Source organism: Dermacentor silvarum, chromosome 2 (assembly GCF_013339745.2).
Source record: "Dermacentor silvarum isolate Dsil-2018 chromosome 2, BIME_Dsil_1.4, whole genome shotgun sequence".
In the NCBI taxonomy this organism is placed as follows: domain Eukaryota; kingdom Metazoa; phylum Arthropoda; class Arachnida; order Ixodida; family Ixodidae; genus Dermacentor; species Dermacentor silvarum.
Window position 1 is genome coordinate 169,257,495 of NC_051155.1, and position 17,465 is coordinate 169,274,959.

At 47.4% G+C, this 17,465-nt stretch overlaps 1 protein-coding gene across 2 annotated transcripts in view; it reads right to left on the reverse strand.

Moving 5' to 3' along the window:
* Nucleotides 1-10,420, reverse strand: part of LOC119442088 (motile sperm domain-containing protein 2) — a 40,768-nt gene extending 30,348 nt beyond the window's left edge. For both annotated transcript variants that reach the window (XR_007465651.1, XM_037706816.2), the window contains exon 1: nucleotides 9,981-10,420. Coding sequence is in view for 1 of the 2 variants with exons in the window: in XM_037706816.2 (XP_037562744.1) it covers nucleotides 9,981-10,095 (115 nt within the window). In the remaining variant the exon portion in view is untranslated. The remainder of the gene's footprint in view (nucleotides 1-9,980) is intronic.
* Between the last annotated feature and the right edge of the window lie 7,045 nt (nucleotides 10,421-17,465).

Here is a 17,465-nt window from a genome sequence, read left to right on the forward strand (position 1 = left end):
CTTGAGACTGTATTTTAACCAATCTAAGTGACATCTTCGTGCTTATACGGTGGCGTCGACACGTCTCCGTGTTTCCGCCTGCCTCTTTTTGGCTGTGAATTCATGCTGGAATGGCGACACATCACGGGTCCCTCAGGAAAATTACCTCTCAGCGCGGGCGTGTACGTCGGCCGTTCATTTTCACCGCTGAAAAGATGACGTATCCTTTTCTTTCTCCGCAATTATAAGGAAAAGCGTAGGTCGAGGTTCGTTGCAGTGATTTATTTTTCGGTCATAGCAGGTACCTCTGTTTATTACGCATCATGCAGCGTCAAAGGCTTAGAAGTCATTGGGCGCTTCGGGGGGGGAAAAAAGAAGAAAAAAGAAAAAGAAATAGAAAGGAAAGACGACGCAATTGTGAACCATAAGCGTCAGGACCTGGGCGTCTCCTTGCAATAGATTCGCGCGAGTCTTCAACATTATCGCGGGGCACGTCAGTTGTATGTCTTCAAACACGTTTGGTTGCATCATTTAGTACGCGAGGGCGTGCGGCCGCAAAGCACAGCGCGATCGCTTTGCGACATTGACAGAAATTCTGTCCTGCGCCATTCCCTTATGAGTCGCGACACGGCTTTTATTTCTTTTAAATGCCGTGCCCGGTGGGCAAGAAAAAAAATATCAAGCGTTGAATGTTTGAAGAAGCTAGCTTTCTGTCTAATAAAACTTTGGCTTCGTCGCGTCCTTGGGTATGTGGTTGGATGGGTGATAGTCTTATGCAAACTGCTAGTGCTACTCAACAGAATGCTGTTCTGCCACCAGTTTGTGTTTGCTTTCTTCGCCGGTAATCCTTGGCACGCGAAAAGAACTAGAACCTGTTCTTGTGCAAGTTGGTTAGCGCGAAGAGGTAACTGCGTAAGAAAGAAGCACAGGCATTCGTTCACTGCCATCTTTTTTTTTCTGTTTTTTTTTTTGTGAGCGGGTTTTTTTTTTCGATTTTCTTTCTTTTGTTTTTGCACACAACTCTCATTATTTAGGGCGTAACTAACTTTTCTTTTTTTTTTGTAAAAAAATTCCCATATGCAGTTCTCTTTTCTATTCACAATGAAAATAACGTCATCAACTTTCTGCGACGACCCAGAACCTCTTTACTGTATATGCTTTGCAAAGAACGTTAGAAATATGTGGCGCATCACAGATTGAATAGCGTCGTCGTCGTCATCAGTCATTTTATACATTCACTGCAGGACGCACGCCTCTCTCAACGGATCTCCCAATCACACACACCTGCATACTGTCAACTCCGACTTCGTCCCACGCTTACAAAACCTGCTCAAATCACCGAATCTTCTTCCATTCTCGAATGCCTTTTCCGTTCCTTTTCGGCATCCACGCTGTTGCGCTAATGAACCACCGCTCACCTGCTCTGCGCATTATACGGCCTGCCCAACTCCCTTATAAATTTCGCAATTAGCGCAAGCACAGAGGCGTGCGCCTCCGTACGTACGTGAAGAGGACAATGGAGCACGAACGACTCGCGTTGTTTGCGCCGGTAGGTGGCCAGTATAACCGCAAGGTCGACTCTCATTACCATGTCGCGACAGAGGCCTGACGGGCGAGCACCTAACGAATATAGCACGTCCGCCCCTCGGGATTCGGTCCTTGACCCAACGGTGGCAGGAGACACGTTCCGGCGGCGCGACAAGAAAAGAATAAACATCGGTGTCGGTCGCCCAGCGCACGCGCTCTCATCACACGCTGCCAGCTGGAGCGGCGCGACTAGACCCATCCCCATTCCTATACCCCGGTTCGGTGGTGTATATATGTATCATAGAAGCACGGTCTGCCGCGCATACCGAAGGTCGCCGCTGCGCACACACGAAAACGTCCGGCCCACATAAAAAAAAAAGAAAAAAAGAACCGCGATCACGCATGGCGCCGACGTGGATGTGATCACTTTTGAGTGCCCTTACACGGTGAGACGAATGCGAAGAGCAAACACGGTTTTTAAAGGGAGGAGGTCGAGGAGGAGCTGCGCTCGACACCGCTATCGCCGAAGAGGGAGGGCCCCGAGAAAGCCTCTTGAAAAACATCCGCCGGGTCGAAGCGGTGTCGCTGCTCCGCGTTCGCTTTCCTTTCAATATTCCGTCGGTTTGCGAGGAAGCGATACCCTTATAGCCCGCTTCGGTTCATGCGATACTGCTTCTGGGCTCCGGTTTCTTTTTGTCTTCGCTGCACAGTGCATTCTACACCTATCCCACGAGCTCTCGGGCGTACGGTCTGTCTGGTACCGTGCACACGCAGTGGATGCGTTCTTGAGATATTCTTACCCTGTTCAGAGAAAGAATGGCTGAAATTTGGACATGAAGTGGAAGAGGCGAACGTATAGTAGGAAAAATGAAGACAAGGTTTCAGGAACCCGAGCCTTCTGCCATCGACGCCTGTTAATTGACATGTTTGGGCGCAGGCGACAGACTTCCCTGCTTGACCAGGATGTGTGCAGCGGTAAACGCCTCACAGGCAGCGTGTGCCGGCCCGACCTGTGTCATGGTCACATACATGTTTGTTCCAGGAGCGGATCCAGGCTATAGCGTCACTCGCACAATACCGTCAGCGCTGAAGTGCCGGCATGTCTCGGGAAGGGGGCGGGGCACACGCATTTCCTTGTTTAAGGGGGGGGGGGGGGGGGATGCTTCAGCGGCGAGTGATTTATTGTGCTCCGGTGAAGAAACGATATAACTTGCTCCGTTACGACCAGGGCGTATCCAGAAGGCGGTGCAGTGTCACATAACGTCTCATAGCGCCAGCTGACACGAGCGAAGGATATCGGATACTGGCGCACTGGCGAGTTTATATATAAACTACATGTTGCTATGCGACGTGACGCACGCGAAGGACAGTGGTAAGGTTGACGGTTATTCTCGCGTTCCATTCCTGCGTCTGCAGTCTATGGAAACCAGCCCGTGCGCACATGTTTTCGCGTTTTAAAGCTAATTTCTGCTATTGGACTTGACGCAAGCGCTAATTGTCTCAAAGCGCTAGATGACTTTGATACCAGATATGTGCACATAAGTGTGTGGCCGTTGCGCTGGGGCACCCTGGCACGAAGCCCAACATCGGACATTGCGATGGCAATTATATGGACGCTCCAAGTGCATTACTGCCGTCGTCGACGTCGTCGCCGTGAGGTTCCGTATAAAGTCCAACGGGATAAAAGCGCCGTTGTAATCGCCGCGCGCCGTACGCTGTGTGTGCGAGTGAAAGCGTACGAAGGGAGCCGGCAATCGCGGCTCAATGTATCGAACGCGAGGGAGGAAGGTAGGCCTGAAGCGCGCGGTCGTCTCTCTCGCGCGCGAGGCACGGGGGCGAGGCGATGGAGAGGGAGGAGGGAGGGGTGCGTTCTGCTCCGTCGGCTGCTGCTCACAGCGTATCTTCAAAGCGATCTGCGATGGGGACAAAGTGCATGCGCCGAGTGCCGGTAGCTTCGTATGCGCTCTGCTTTCGACGTTTAGTTCGCGTTGAAGCGAGACGAGAGACAGCGCGAAGGTCAATTTGCCCACTGCTGCTGGCGCGCTTTCTCACTCCGGCGTTTTTACAGCGAGCTTCCGCGGCCATCGAGCGAGATGTGTTCATGTTTACCTGTGCGCGCGTGACACCATGCTTGTCTAGTTAGTAAGCGAATGTTTATAACTTTACACGGCCAATTAAACTACTATCCTTGCTTCGTATAGCTCTCCACTAATTTGCTATCGAAGTCGATGCTTCGCCTTTCGGGCGAAACTGCGATTTTTTAAAATTCATTTGCATTTCGTCGCCATACGAATGCGATCGTAAAGGCAGGGAATGAAACTACATGGGCTTTATGCTCAGCGATCACTATAAAATAATTTGCACCCTTAAAAGTGAAAAGGGTGTAAATTGGTCTATAACTCGCACCCTTAGTGAATAAACTAAGGGTGCGAACGTACGTGCGAACGTGCCCAGCAGCATAATGTCGTAGGCGCTGAGTCACACCTTGTTTTTATACGAGTAATCGCAAACAGGTCGCACCTGCATAGTTCGCGAACTTTCCGGATGAACCTCGTTTGTGGAACCGCAAAATACCAGAAAGGATCGCGGTAAAGGCAACAGCTGCTACAGACTGAACAGGCATTGCACACAACACGCTCGTGCATGAAGAAAAGCGATGCATATAGTAGTAGTATAAACTCAGTCACGTATACACGACAGCGGGGTTAGGACGAGCAGCATAACCAGGCGGTATACCACAAGAAGTGAACGCGAGAGGTGTTCGGGCGTGAGCGATTAATGCCGTCCGCGTCGTGTTCCTCGAGGAACCGGGTATATAACACGCACGACGCACTAATCTCCACAGAAGCGAAAAAAAAAAAAAAAAAGCGGCGTGACGTGATGGGGTCGCGATAGGAAGTGCTCGCCACGTATACAAAGATTAGCATCGACTGTCAAGTGAAAGCGCAGCCTGTAGGGACCTTGAAATGATCTATCCGGTGTAGTATACGATCGAGCCAGTTTCGTAACAGTTTAAAGCGTTCAGTCTTGAAAGATAGGTCATATCGGCCCGTAATAGCGGGCGCACATCCGTTCGCGCATCGAGATTTTCGCGTTAAGCTTTTACTGTTGCAAGGCCACCCACATGTGAATTTCCACAAGGTTTCAATGTAACAACTTTCCGTCGAGAAGGCTTGCAGCGGTGGCTCTTAATCTTAGCCCGCTGCGGTTAGGCATGACGCAATAGTCGAAAGGGGTTTATGTGGCTTTTGAAAGTTAGTTCTACACGCAGGCTCAGTCACGCAAGCTCTTTATATATATATATATATATATATATATATATATATATATATATATATATATATATATATATATAGTCAAACCAGAAAGAGCCGAAGAGTTACATTGCAGAAGTCACACAAGTTAGACGCGTACCTTCTGTCTTTCCGTATTTAATTTTTCTTTTCTGTGGCTTGCGTAAGGTTATGCTGTCAACTAACAGGCGTTCAGAGGCAAACGTGGAAATTCAAGGTTTGCATCTTCGGTTCAAGTTCTTATACGCCGCACCTCGCCGTCGTTGCCTCGAGATTTCGCAATCCCTGTTCTTTTTCTTTTTTCTTTTCTTGTTTTTTTTTTCGGTTAGAGTGGAAACCTTGTAAATGCATATGCGCATTACTGGAGATGCTGCATTTCTGGACGTTCCTTGTGGATACGTTAAACATGTAAAAAGAATTTACGGCGCTGCGGTCATCGATTTTCGTAATGCGAGGCTCCTGTCTGTACAGTAAAAACCATTGACGTCAAGGTATGTCTCTCCTAATTTTATGCGCAATGTAAACTCTGTGCTTTTATTTCCTTTTGTTAGGCTGTCTCTGGTTCGGGAATATTTCGTCTATGAAGGCTACTCTGCAATCGTACGTACACAATGATTGACGCACGTAATGCCTGCCTGGGGAGGTGCACTGCAAACGGACGTTTTTCGTCTCGTTCTCTCTTTTTATTTGTTTATTTTTTTTTCCTTCTCGTGCGATGTTGATACGATGTACTCGGTAACTACACTTTTGGCCAGGAACCTGGTGGTGCCTGTCACAGTGCCACAATAACGTTCCTTTTTCTTCTTTTTTTAACAACTCGTTCTTTTCACACGTATATATGCCGCGTACCACGATATCCGAGTTCGCTTTAGTCGTTGACTAGCTTTATTGATTGCGCGTATGTTTTGATGTTTGGCCAGTCACCATATGTATCATGTGCCTCCTTCGTTATTGCACCAATGGTTCAGCAGGTAAGTGTAAATTAATTGATTAATATCAAGCGATGGAAAGTCAGCGTGTGGATATAGCGCTGAAATGCGTGTAGATATATTCTAGCTCGCATTAAAAGCAAAATGTGGAGTTACCGGGCAGGTACAGGGCAGAACTTGATCGAGTGTTTGTCTTTCAAAGTTGCAGTACAAGGAAGAGAAACACAGGTGATGGCACCAGGAAACTGAACAGAAGTGTATGCGACTAGCAAATGTGATTGTTGGTACAAGAGGTTCGCTTTACTCAGTACGTGTGTATTTGGAGGTCTCTGGGTGAGGACTTCCCATCTTGCAGCGAACTCAAGTATGATGATGACGATGATAATGATGACTGTGATCACGATAATATGGCGCATATACAATAGTTTCTAAGCGATATTTCGATGTCACGGAACTGAGATTGCGAGAATAGCTGCGCGAACGCCTTCAGTATTTAAATGAGCGTTCGAAAAACCGTCTTTAGAAACTATAATCCCGTAAAAATGGTTATTAACATGAGCCTTCTCACCGTTCCTTCTTGGCCCTCGAAAGCTGGTGCTGACCATTAGTGACGTAGCACTGGAAACCTTCATCGAACGCATCCCTGCTTATCTCCCCCGCCGCATCGCCCTGTATTTTATTTTTCGAAATTTACCTGTATAGGGACGATTGCCATAGCAGCGGAGCGGAGGAAGCCGGGACCGTGCAATTGCCCCCCCCCCCCCCCCCCCCCCGGTAGCAGATATCCGATCTCAAAGCATCTAGATCGGCTCTCAGCCAGATTGGTATGACGCATCGAGTCACGCCGATAACATATACCAACGATATCAGCGCAACACATCATGCGCACCACCGAGGAGAGTCCAGTCGCGTGATTGAGAAGCCTCGTATCGAGTTGAAGCACGACCTATCGGAAATGAGAAATCATTATGCGCAGTTCGAGGAAAAAAAAGTTGCAGTTTCGCCCGAAAGGCGAAACATCGATTGCGATAGCAAATTGGCGGTCAGCAATACGAAGTAAGGACAGTAGTGTTATCGGCCGTATAAATTTGTAAAAATAGGCACACTAACTAAATTAACAAACATGGTGTCACGCGCGCACCAGCAAACATGAACACACCTCACTCGATGACCGCGGAAACTCCTGTCAAAACGCTGGAGTGAGGAAGCGCAGCAGCAGCGAGCGAATTGACCTTCGTGCTGCGTCTCGCATCAAGGCGAACTAAGCCGCGGAAAACAGCGCATGGGGGACTGTGTCCCCGTCGCAGATGGCTTTCAAGATACAGCGCGCGGCCGCCCGGAGTAGAACATGCCCCTCCCCCCCCCCTCTCTACTCTCCCCCGGAGCATTACGGAGCGGCCACCCGTGCCGCGCGAAATAGAACGCGCCCCCCTACCCTCCCCCCGGCGCGTTGCGCGCGACGAAAGACGGCGCACTTCCTTCCTGCTTTTCTCCCTTGCGTGCGCGAGATTTAGCCGCGATCGCCGGCTCACCCTCGCAAGCTTTCTCTCGCACATGCAGCATACGGCCCACGGCGACGATTTTATCGCCCTTGTACTTTATACAGAACCTCACGGCGAGGACAGAAATGCCACTGGAGTGTCCATATAATTGCTATCGCAATAAAAGAGATCAAGTTGTCGGAACTTGCCCTCCGCAGCACATAGCAGCAACTATTCAAAGTTGGTCATTCGAACAGCCCGCGGGGCGCCCAGATTGAAGGCATTGTTGGCGGTTATTTCGATAACACCGGTATCTTATGAAGTTGTCCTTATACACTCGCAAACGTTCCTCAAAGCTTCTCTGTCATTTCGCCCCAGGTCCCTCTGAAGCTGGCTCTCCATCTGCCCTGCACTGTCTTGTAATCTTCCAAGATGCACTGATATCTCATATCAGGGCGTTCCTGGGGCCATAAGAAACCGGACTATAGGTGTGAAACGAAGTATGTTCATTATCTCTCTCCGTTGGGGCTGAATCTCGCTCCCCGAAGCCCTCATTGGTCCATCACAAGTGCACGCGCTCAGCGGCCTCTACCACGGCCATCTCGTATGGAGAGCGAGATTCGATAAGCGTCAGCCAAAGACATCAGCGTTTAAAGAGATCAGCCACTTTTGTTTTAGCGGTTGGCAGCTCATGTTGGCTGTCCTAGTGGGCAATATGCCGAAGCGTATATGCACATTCGTCATATTTTTTTCTTCCCGCTGGGTTCGCGCGTTTCGCAACTCTTTCACTGAATCCAATTTATGTGACTGCTGCCCCCGACTCAGCGTCGCCGTTACGTGATAGGCACGTCATGGCCGCAGTTACTCCGACCCCCCCCCCCCCTTCCTCTTTCTTTCCCCCACCCTTCGCTTGATTTGCTATTTCTGCATTCTTCCCGTTCTTGGACAGCATGCGTTTAACCTTGTTCTGATGCCTGATCATAAAGCTGCCCGAAACGACATTATCGGTGGCCCTTGATAACCATCTTAATTGCTCCTGTGACGTTTCAGTTGAAGCGACGCCAATCATACAGCCTTACTCCGGGAACACCGATATATACAGGGTATTTCAGCGAACACTTTCAGAAATCTTTCAAGGTTGTCTCTGGCAAATAGCGCAATTATAGTTCATGAGCTGGTCGCCTCGAAGAGGCGGACATTACTGGCCCAAAAAATTGACATGCGTAATCGACTAATTAACAAAAATCAACCAATTAAGTTTCTAACTAATTACCTTATGGCACATATTGCAATTTACAAATTCCAGCCGAGGAGTTCGCAAGGCGGATCCACTTGGAACGAATTCTCAGGATGACACCAGTTTCGACATATTAACCCCGAGGACTTCCGGTCGCATGAGCGACGAGAAGTGCATGAGCTGGCACTGAACTACGGCGAACAGTTAATCGGGACCTACTTCTTGTTAAATCGCCTTTTTCCGACATTGTTCTCGATTTTGTACTCGGAGCTGATGATGACATTTCATTGTCAAATTTTTTTCGTAGGGCTTTTCGAATGACCAACTTTGAATAGTTGCTGCTATGTGCTGCGGAGGGCAAGTTCCGACAACTTGCGGAGAAATGCAATGGCGTTCCAGTTACTTTTGTGCTTCAATGCATAAAACGACGTTTTGTTGAGAAATCAGCTGTGATTTGCTATAGGCTTGAGAGAAGGGGACAAAAGCGTGTCTATTGCAATTGTGTACACGCACAGTCTGACGAACGCGACCTCATTGGCTTACGCAACCATCAAAAGCGAAAACCACTATACACAGAACGACGCAAATACTTCGCGCTTATACACTCGATGAAAAAAAAAATATATATATATATATATATATATATATATATATATATATATATATATATATATAATAACTACGCATGATGCGATTTCCGCGACACACGCAGTGGTGACAGTTGCCATAGGTGGCCTGACTCACTTTTCCAAACGGCCTCATATACGTTTGTGTTCTGTAATTAAACGGCCGCACACACGATGATTAGCTTCCATCGCTGTGTGAGATTTCCGAGCCAGGCCACTGTTGCATCAGTTCCGAACGACATGCGCGATCTTTGACCACGTTCTATAGTCTCGTTTATGAGTCGTCCCTATGGTCATTCGAGAGCTTTTGGAAATCAGCCAAACCGAATGAGTCACGATCACGAACAGTGACTCTCCATGGCGCCATGTCTGCTTTCGATTTAAAACGAATATTATAGGGCATATTTAATGATAAGGACATATTGAATGAGTCGGAAATAACTTCGCTTATAGAGAGGCCTTTCGACGCGGCTATAGTAACGGGTGTTGAATTTTAAACTGTGGGAGTACAATTCACTGGAACATATATGCCCTTTCGCGTTCGCTGTAGTTGAGCACCTTATAACCGCCATCCCTAATAAACCCATTTTTCTCCCCTTTCTTTTTTTTCCCTTCTTTCTTCTTCCTGTAAACTCTATATTACGAAAAAAATTTGACAATGAAATGTCATCATCAGCTCCGAGTACAAAATCGAGAACAATGTCGGAAAAAGGCGATTTAACAAGAAGTAGGTCCCGATTAACTGTTCGCCGTAGTTCAGTGCCAGCTCATGCACTTCTCGTCGCTCATTGAGCAAATTGTTTCTTTGACCAGCGTAAACGGAAAGTTGAAATAAGGAAGGAAATTAGCGCAACTGAGCGATTGACTAAAGAATAAATTGCCCGCCTCGTATTTGAGTTGTTTCTTACCTGGGTGCGCGGCCATCTCCTCGAGCATCTTGTTCCGGAAGTCCTCCAGCTGAATGCGCGTCACAATGACATTGTGCTCGCCGAATTCGTCGTCTCCCGGCCTGAGATGCGGCATGACGGTGCGTGCGAGAGTCGTTCGATTCCTATGGCAAATCCTATCGAATGGACGCGCTGTTCGTTCACTGGCTCCAACACTTTCTCCGTCGATTCACTGAGTTCGTCTGTCAGTCGAAATGTCGTCTGCTAATCCTTTCCGGCGGCAGACGGTGCGCGGCAGTAGCAACGGCGGGGCGGCGGTGTCAAAAGAGGAGCGCGGAAGTGAATGCGGCCAATGTCAGCCGACCGGCTGCTGCTTCAGGTTCGTAAGTACTAAAAGAAAACGAGACCGAGTTGGCTCTGCGGCTGCGTGTCAGAGCTCTTTCTCTCTCTGCAACGACCGCCGCGTCTGTCTCACTTCTTTATAAGCGCCTCGAACGGAGCTCCAAGGTCGACACGCCGGACGCCCGCGGTAGCGCGAACGCACAGACGCTCGTCGAGGAGGAGGAGGGGTGACAGACGCGTTGACGTCATCGGTCACGTGACGGCGCTCGTCGAGTTTGCAAACGCCACTCAGCCCTTGCCACTTCCTCTCCGTATGCGCTGACACAGCTTACTTTCGGTTTTTGCTGTATTTGCACCCCCCCCCCCCTTTTTTTTTTTTTTTTTTTGCTGCGATTACGTTGTTCGTCCTCCCCTCGCCTCCCGACAGCAGCCAGTTCCTAACAACCGATCCGGCGCTTTCACTTTCACCGGTTCGCGCAGCCAGAGAGGTTGTTGCCATCAGAGGAGCGTGCGTGCGTCCGTAGGGACCGTATTGCTTCTTTCCCACGAAGGGTGATGCGGTAGAGGGCGGAGAACGTTGGTAGAGTGCAGGGCTCAGGGTTTTGACGGAGGAGGTTGTCGAAGTCGGCGGGGCCTCGTAGAGGAGGGACACTCCGATTGGTTCGTTCTGTGCGTAAACAAGGAGAGATGAACAACATTCTTCGTTTATCGTGAGCAGTTTCGCTGGGGGAGGACGCCGTAAACAAACAAATAAAAAAGTATAACAATACGAAGACTGTGGCGTGGGGAGCAGAGAGGGCATGTTTCGGCCACTGTTATGGCGACAAAAGGCCTGACCCGTCCAACCCCCGGCCTTTTTAAAAGTGCGTGCTGCTGCTTGTCGGGTGAACCTCGGCGACTTTTCTTCCCTTTTTGAGCGATGGCCGAGAAGAGTGGGAGAGTCGCCGCCGAGCTGCACGCGTGTGCTCGACTTCACTTACTTTATTTTTTCTTTTGCCGTTCAAAAACAGGAAGAAACTACACTCTATCTCTCATATATTTCACTCCTTGTGTACATGTCAAACGCAGTCACGGTCATTTGAGGGGGGTCACCGACCGGGGAAACAGCGCATATACCTGTATAGCTAAAGATGAATAACTGGGCTGCATGCTTGGCACTGGCACACTGGTCCTTGTACTAGGTCTGTTCCCATTAGTATACAACGGAAAGCCTCTATACGGTAGCTAAGTATCAGTTGTACAAGGCCGTAATGTCTATTATGCGCAGTGCGCCTGTTCACGTCGACCGAGAGGTTCGGGGACAAAAGCTCACTCGTGGAAACGGGTGGAAAGTCGCTGGACAAAAAGCTCACTTACCGCCTTTAAAAACTTACCGCCTTTAAATAATAACGACTTCATTTCCATCTCAACAAATGGAGGAGGCCAGGGAAAATAGGTGAAACTAATTGAACTGCTGCCACGCATCATAGAAATATTTTATTTATTTATTTATTTATTTATTTATTTATTTATTTATTTATTTATTTATTTATTTATTTATTTATTTGCATTCGTGTTTAGTGGCATACAGCACAGCATGTCCTACTTGGAACAACTTGACACGGAGATGAAAAAGGCACGAAAACGCAACGGATAGCGAAATAACTCACATATTCATTGTTCTGGTTGTTCTCAGGCGCTTCTTATTTAGCACACAGAAATTTAACCGCTCCCGAAGCTTCCGGCTGATATTAGTTCGGTGACCATAGCTCGTTTTGCGAAATGGAGTGTGTGTGTGTGTGTGTGTGTGTGTGTGTGTGTGTGTGTGTGTGTGTGTGTGTGTGTGTGTGTGTGTGTGTGTGTGTGTGTGTGTGTGTGTGTGTGTGTGTGTGTGTGTGTGTGTGTGTGTGTGTGTGTGTGTGTGTGTGTGTGTGTGTGTGAGTCTGTGAAGGAGTACGTTTTTCTAGGTCAATTACTTACAGGGGACCATGATCATGAGAAGGAAATTTACAGAATAGTAAAATTGGGTTTGAGTGCATACGGCAGGCATTACCAAATCCTCACTGGGAGCTTAGCACTGTCGTTGAAAAGAAATGTGTACAATCATTGTAATCTACCGGTGCTAACATATGGGGCCGAAACTTGGGGGTTAACAAAGAAGCTCGAGAACAAGTTAAGGACCGCAGAAAAAGCGAGGGAGTGAAAAATGCTAGGCCTAACGTTGAGAGACAGGAAGAGAGCGGCGTGGGTCAGAGAGCAAACGGAGACAGCTGATATTCTAATTGACATTAAGAGAAAAAACATGGGGCTGGGCAGGCTATCTAATGCGTAGGATGGATAACCGGTGGACCATTGTAGTTGCAGACTGGATACCAAGAGAAGGGAAGCGCAGTCGAGGACGGCAGAAAACTAGGTGGGGTGATGAAGTTAGGAAATGTGCAGGCGCAAGTTGGAATCAGCAAGCGCAATACAGGGGTAATTGGAGATCGCAGGGAGACGCCTTTGTCCTGCAGTGGACATAAATAGATGATGATGATGATGATGATGATGATGTATGTACGTATGTATGTATGAATGTATGCATGCACGCATACATCAGAAATACTGATCCAAACTAATTTAACAAATTACAATGCACGGAAACATTTAGTAACCTAAGGCGTGGAAAACTGAATTTCCACTATAGAATTTAAGTTTGACACTTTCCCATGGTGAACTTTAGTACGGCGAGAAAGGCGGTGGATCTTTATCACAGTGTGTAAATGGCGAGCTTGCAATGGATGTAAATGGCGCGTCTGTAAAGCTAATTGTGAGATTACGTCCAGTCATTCTCTGTCCAGTGAGCTTTTTTGACAGAGAGCTTTCGCGTGGTCACCTTACCAAACCCAGAAAAAGAAGTCACTCTTTGTTTTTATAATTAAGTAAATTTTTATCACTTCAATAATATGCTTGAATAATGGGCTGATGTTTTTAAGAAAGAAAAAAAGAGAAAGAGAGAGAGAACGTGTATTGTTCGGTTTAAGTGCGCTTTTGCCTGGGCTAGTGACTCAGAAAAAAGAAAGTGCGGATAAGGAGGGGGGGGGGGAGTATAAGAGAGCGATAAAGACCAGCTCGATCACTAGAAGATATACAGTGTACAGATATACAGAGATATGCCAATGTGTCCTTTGCCATTCCCTGACTAATTTGAGCTCCTTAGTAGTTTCCATATCTCTCTTCTCTCTCAGTCAATATATCATGCTCACGCTGTAGCGAAATGTTATCGGAGCCCTGTTTCAAAGTAGGTTTCGATACAAGAATGTCAGCGCCTACTGTTACTGGCGGAAAGTGCAAACAGGAAGCCACAAACAACTTCGCAGCGTTATCGCAAGCGATCTTGTAAGTGAAGCCGCAGTTATCAGACTGAGGATAGCGTCGACAAAGATACGTAAATACGTACGGCTGTTGGTCACACAGGAGGTTACAGAACAGAAAGCTGTATCAGGAGCGATCTTATCGTCGAGTCAAAGTGGAGTCGATTAACTGACGGCAGTCCACAAAAGCATATATAATGCACCCGTCGTGAAGAGAAAGTAGATATACTTAGTGAATATTTGTCGTGACTCAAACGCGAGTCATGGAAATGAGTGTAGATTTCAGTGTGAGAGAGAGAGTGACATTCTTTAGTGAGTGCTAGAGATGTTTGCCTGGCCATACGCCTAGCGTGCTACTCAAGATCTTAAGATTGGTGACGCATGAAATGACTCGCTCATACACATACATTGATTCCACACTAACACACAACATGCTCAAATAACAAGCACAAGCATTCCCAGTAACGAGCGTCTAGAACGTCAGGTTCAAGCCATTGCCTCGGAAGTGGACTGAAATAGTCTTCATTGCCCGCCGAGCAGCCTTATAGCGCTGTTCCACTGCACAAAAATATTGTGCAAATCCAAAGAGCTGCGACGTAAATTTGAAGTATAATGTGGATTCGAGTGCCTGCAGGCTACGCACTCCAAGGTTACTCAAGAAATTCGGAAGTTTTTCGAAACCGCGCACTCAATGTTATAACGTATACGCTATCCACATATACAAAATAATGAACTCAAGCCGAATTAGCATTTTGCGCATGTGTAGTGTCGATGACCCTACTCTTTGGGTACTTCTAAGCTGGTTAAATATATCTCTCTATGGGACCCGCGGGTAACTTTGCCCCGGAGCCCCAATGATGATGTTAATGACGATCACGGTGATCGGTTAAGGTGCGAAGTACTTCGATTTTTACAAGTATTGGCTTCCATTTTCAAGTCTATTATCCGATAAAAGGTTGCATGCCTATGAACATGCATACGAGGGCATGTGGCATCTTGGTATAACGTTTGCAACATTTGTACTTTCAGAAAACGTGTTTCTTCTGATCTGTTAGTTGGTGAGTAATGCATGATTGTCTAAAGGGCACGTCGCCATCATTTACCCTTGAAGTTTGTCACAAATACACAAACTGCTCCATTTCCATCACTTGGCAAAAAAGAAAAAGAGAAACGCATGTTGTACAGGCACAAACATTTTAGTTAACATGCCCACCTTAAATTTATCTGAATATATAGCATACTGTCTATAGGCGAATGCCAGAAAGCGTATGTACTATAGGAGATGAACCCTCGTCTCTTATAACGGAGAAGACTAGAGAGGAAGGCCGCTTGCGGGCGATGGTTGAGCAAAATAAGGAGTCTCTGCGCACAAATGGGAAGTCGCCTGTTCGCACAATGCCCTCGTTGCTGCTATTTCGGCTACTATTAAACCCTTTTTTTAAAGAAATTCTTGTGGTAGAACGCTCCCTGGCCGACGCTTTACAACTTTCATTGTATAACCAAAATTTGCGACGGCGCCCTGGTGAGAACCCTTTCAAATTGTTCACAGGCCCGTGAAGGGAGCCTATTTAATGGGGCTCCCTGGCAGTCGAGGTACCGGTGCTGCAGCCCCTTTAGCCCATTCCGTCCCTGGACGGCGAAGGTGTAATAGGATGATAACGTTCATGTTCAGACACAAAATAAACAAGCTTTCTTGCGTTCTTTTATGCTTTTATTCAGTGCAGACACTGAATTTTGGTTCTGTTTTTACTTTAGGTGAACAAAAACAAGTAAGAAAGGTAGGATTGAAGGAACCGCAGGGACAGGGACTATACATGAAAATACAGGCAATGAGTTCACGAAGCACCGCGTATGAAGTCCGGAACTCAGCGAGGGATGGCGAGGGATGTCGTTATCTCTGCTTTCAATGGCATTTTTTATGTCAATCACTGAGTATGGAGAATGCCCGAAGTTCTACAGGTGCGCTTCTCCTAATGATCACGTTTCATCACCACAAGATGGCGGTTTTGGCGCTAGATGAGCAAAGCATGCGCGCCCGACCTATAGTGCAGGCTGACATCTGTGCCCAGTTTTCTTGCATACGCCCCCCCCCCCCCCCCCCTTTTTTCTTTATCTCTCTCTCTCCTTCTTATTTAATTTGGCTCCCCTTATATCATTGTTTTGTTCCATTTAGCTCCTTACCCCAGTACAGAGTAGCCCGCCGGTTTGACACTGCATGCTAAGCTCCAAATCTCACCATTTCTTTTCAAGTTAAGCTTTCTTTGTCTCCTGCATGCCTCCATTATGTGGGCGCTGGCTTGCTGTCTTGCACAGTGGGTCACGAACGGTCGGGACAACAACTATCCTGATTGGTTATGTGGTGTAGCGGTGTACGTTGGCTGGTGGGCTCGGTTCGACACAATATACGACTACTTTGAGAAATAACTCGTGCCGGACGAGTTTAATTGCTCGTGTGTATAGTGCGCGTGACAGTTTCTGTCGGACGTGTCTCTGGTTCTGGAGCGTCGTCACAAGTTTATGTCGAGAGAGGCGCATTTCTCGGTGAAAACGTGTCCAGCTTGGCCGCGTGCTCGCTAATGGTCGCTAAACAGGAACAGCTTTATTCCTCGCAAGCACCAAAGAGAGCTTCGCTTAAACCGATTCCCAAAGAGTGTGGTATCCGCGCATAAATTACCTTTCTCCCTCCTCCCCCGCTCCTTCCCCACTATTTGCACACGACCCTTAGATCTAGCAGAGCGGAGAGCATGAGGTCGGCCACTTTGCGCAGGGCAACTTGAACTTTAGGGGAAGCCTGCTCACGAAAATTCGACATATCGTCACGTGACGGTACTTGTTCGGTAACAGCAGCCAAGGATCATCGAAACAGCTTTATTGGGGGGAACTTGTGCCTGGTAAAGAAACTAATGTGGCGGTGTGACGGGTAGCCACCGTCGACGGTCGGCGCAACAGTAAAGCTGTTCCGATTCTTTAGCGAGTAATTATGCACGGACACGCGCATTCAAAGGAATTCGACACAAGCGCAACAATGTTTTGTGGCAAATGAGCAAGCGGCGAACAATAAGGAACGCGCACGTTTGGCGCATAAACAAAACACGATAGCAACCTAGTTTTGGAGGCCGCCCAGCAATATATACAAACAACAGAAGGCGGCAATTTAACGTTTCTTTCGGCTTCTTCAGATATATAATTAAACATTTTTTTAAAATCTCTCTCTTTAGGCTAATCCATGGTCACTGCAACACTGATATATCGTATACGCGCTCGCCCGTTAGAACGGTTATACCACGCTCTAACAATACTCTCGGTCCGTGCACGCCATTGCTCCTACGAATATTTTGCGCCAAGTGTTCTTTTATAAATTATTGGGATGTTCAGTGCGCCAATGTTAGTGATGTTGAAACTCAACATTCGATGGCGTCATTCAAATCACACTTCAATTTATTTTGTTTTTACGTACATTACGATTCGCATTGATTGAAACTTTCATATGTGAATAGCTTTATGTCTAAGGTGCACCCAAAGACAGAACATTCACCTTGGGAAATATTACAAAAAAATGTGGTTGATCCCTCTTATATAGGAATCGGTATAGAACACTAAAGTGAAACGTGTCTTCACAGAAGTAGTGTAATGTTTATTGCACATTGATATATAATGTCTATTGGTGTTTTGTGGCTAAAGCGCCCTTAGGCGTTGATGCACCCACGCTGACGCCTGGTGCCACGTCTCCTCCATCACGACTACCAACGTCGATGACCATGAGCAACCGTCGTGCATATGGAAGCTGCACTACGCTGCACACGCTAGCACAACGCGAAAGACGAAGCACGTA